Here is a 2,677-nt window from a genome sequence, read left to right on the forward strand (position 1 = left end):
CAATCATTTTGTACTAGGGACCGCTGGATGTCTGGTGAAGCCTGTGGACTCCGCTCAGATTAGTGTTTTTAAATGAATAAAATAGGCCGGGCATGGTGACTCATGCCTGTAATCCTAGCACTTTGGGAAGCTGAGGCAGGTGGATCACTTGAGGTCAGGAGTTCAAAACCAGCCTGGCCAACATGGTAAAACCCTATCTCTACTAAAAATACAAAAAAAAAAAAAATTTGCCAGGCGTGGTAGTGGGCACCTCCCAGCTACTCAGGAGGCTAAGGCAGGAGAATTGCTTGAACCCAGGAGACGGAGGTTGTAGTGAGCCAAGATTGCACCACTGCACTCCAGCCTGGGCAACAGAAGAAAACTCCGTCTCAAAAAAAAAAAAAAAAGGTAAAATAAAATACACAGAGCTGCAAAGGAAACGAATGGTATTGTAATACTGGCTGGGTGCGTGCGCTGGCTCAAAAACCAGTAATCCCAGCGCTTTGGGAGGCCAAGGTGGGAGAATCACTTGAGGCCAAGAGTTTGAGATCAGCCTTGGCAACATGGTGAGACCTCATCTCTATAAAACATTTTAAAATTAGTCGAGCATAGTGGCTTATGCCTGTAATCCCAGCATTTTGGGAGGCTGAGGTGGGAAGATTGCTTGATCCCAGAAGTTGGAGGCTGCAGTGAGCTATGATTGCACCACTGCACTCCAGCATGGGTGACGGAGTAAGACCCTGCCTCTGAAAAAAAAAAAAAAAAAGAAAAGAAAAAATATATTAAAAACTAATTTGTGACATGGCAGTAAGGCAATAATAAATGTCCTTCTTTATTAAAAAATTTAAAGAACAGTATCAAACCAAGGGCTTAAAGAGACCATAATTTTAAAGTTGAGATGAAGATAAACAGTATTTTGAGACATCTGCAGCCACCCTAACGAGAAGTGAAGAGCTCTGATTTTTGCTGGGAGCAAATAGAGGCTGTGGTGCTACGGAGGTCTGCGGCCTCTGTTCATATCAGATAGAAAGTGAAAACCAAGTGGCAATTGTTTTCCTGTCCCATTTCACAGACCCTGGGTAGAAACCCTACCTTTAACCTCTCCATGCCCCAATGTTCTCCTCCATAAAATGGGCTTCCTGATCCCTACCTCACAGCCTTAGTGTGAGGAACATATGAGATGACAGAGGCAGAAGCATTTGTGTTGTTGGGGGTGAGGGGGTACTTAACTGTGAAGATTTATTAGCTTATTTCATTTTTAAATATAACTTCAACTTTTATTTTAGATTCAAGGGGTATACGTGCAGGTTCGTTATATGGGTATATTGAGTGACACTGGGATTTGGGATCCAAATGATCCCATCACACAGGTGGTGAGCATAGCATCCAATAGGCCATTCTTCAATCCTTGCCTCCCTCCTGCTCTCCCCCATCTAGTAGTCCCCAGGGTCTATTGTTTCTATCTGTCTGTACCCAATATTTAGCTCCCACTTATAAGTGAAAACATGTGGTATTTGGTTTTCTGATTCTATGTTAATTCACTTAGAATAATGGCCTCCAGCTGCATCCATGTTGCTGCAAAGGACATGATTTCATTCTTTTTCATGGCTGCATAGTATTCCATTGTGTATATGTACCACATTTTCTTTCTGTTTTTTGGCTTTTTTTTTTTTAAGACAGGGTCTTGCTCTGTCACCTAAGCTGGAGTGCAGTAGTACAATCATGGCTTCCTGCAGCCTTGACCTCCCCAGCTCAAGCAATGCTCCCGCCTTAGCCCTGAGGATAGCTAGGACTACAGGCACACATCACCATGCCCAGCTAATTTTTTAATGTTTTTGTAGACATGGGGCCTTGATATATTGCCCAGGCTGGTCTCAAACTCCTGGGCTCAAGCTGTCCTTCCACTTTGGCTTCCCATAGTGCTGGGATTATAGGTGTGAGCCACTGTACCTGGCCTGTACCACATTTTCTTTATCTAATCCACCGCTGATGGCCACCTAGGTTGATTCCATGTTTTTGCATTGTGAATAACACTGCAGTGAACATACAGGTGCATGTGTCTTTTTGGTAGGAAAACTTATTTTTCCCTTTGGGTATATACCCAGGAATAGGATGGCTGGGTTGAATAACAGTTCTAAGTTCTTTGAGAAATCTCCAAATTGCTTTCTACAGTGGCTGAACAATTAGCTTCTTTCTTATTCTTGGTTATGAAAGCCTAATAGCACCAAGACAGACAAGGTGACATGAGAGAAGCAAGCCTCTGTCTTTCTCGGGACATTGACTTCAGCCTGTCCACCAGCCTCAGCAGCTTGTCTCTGCTTCCCCCCACAGCACCCAGGGAAGTCCTGGTTCCTGCCGTCAGCTCCTTCCTGCTCCATCCTCAACCAAGCCACCATGCCTGGTGGGTACAAAGGGGAGTGTGGGGACGATGTGGACCCTATGCCTTTCCTGGCACCTCCTGAAAAGGAGAGGATTGAAGCCATGAACAAGCCCTATGACATTAAGAGGTCCTGCTGGGTCAAAGATGAGAAGGAAGGCTTCGTCGCTGGGGAGATCCAGTCTGAACAGGGTGACCAAGTCACCGTGAAGACAATCACCAACCAGGTGAGTGGGGCACGATCTCCAGGATGAAACCAAGTGGCAGGCACCCAGGCCTTTTCTAGGCATGCTCCCGCCCAGAAGGCAGGGTGGCAGAAAG

General features: G+C 45.4%; 1 protein-coding gene across 1 annotated transcript; it reads left to right on the forward strand.

The window, feature by feature from the left end:
• The first annotated feature begins 2,160 nt into the window (after positions 1-2,160).
• Positions 2,161-2,677, forward strand: LOC134730713 (myosin-16-like). Its single transcript, XM_063606000.1, has one exon. It carries the CDS (start codon positions 2,374-2,376, stop codon positions 2,608-2,610), a length of 237 nt encoding a protein of 78 aa, XP_063462070.1. The 5' UTR covers positions 2,161-2,373; the 3' UTR covers positions 2,611-2,677.

Source organism: Pan paniscus, chromosome 6 (assembly GCF_029289425.2).
Source record: "Pan paniscus chromosome 6, NHGRI_mPanPan1-v2.0_pri, whole genome shotgun sequence".
In the NCBI taxonomy this organism is placed as follows: domain Eukaryota; kingdom Metazoa; phylum Chordata; class Mammalia; order Primates; family Hominidae; genus Pan; species Pan paniscus.

Excerpts from the sequence above, each read along its gene's own strand:
- LOC134730713 (XM_063606000.1), top strand. The coding sequence starts at position 2,374 with ATGCCTGGTGGGTACAAAGGGGAGTGTGGGGACGATGTGGACCCTATG.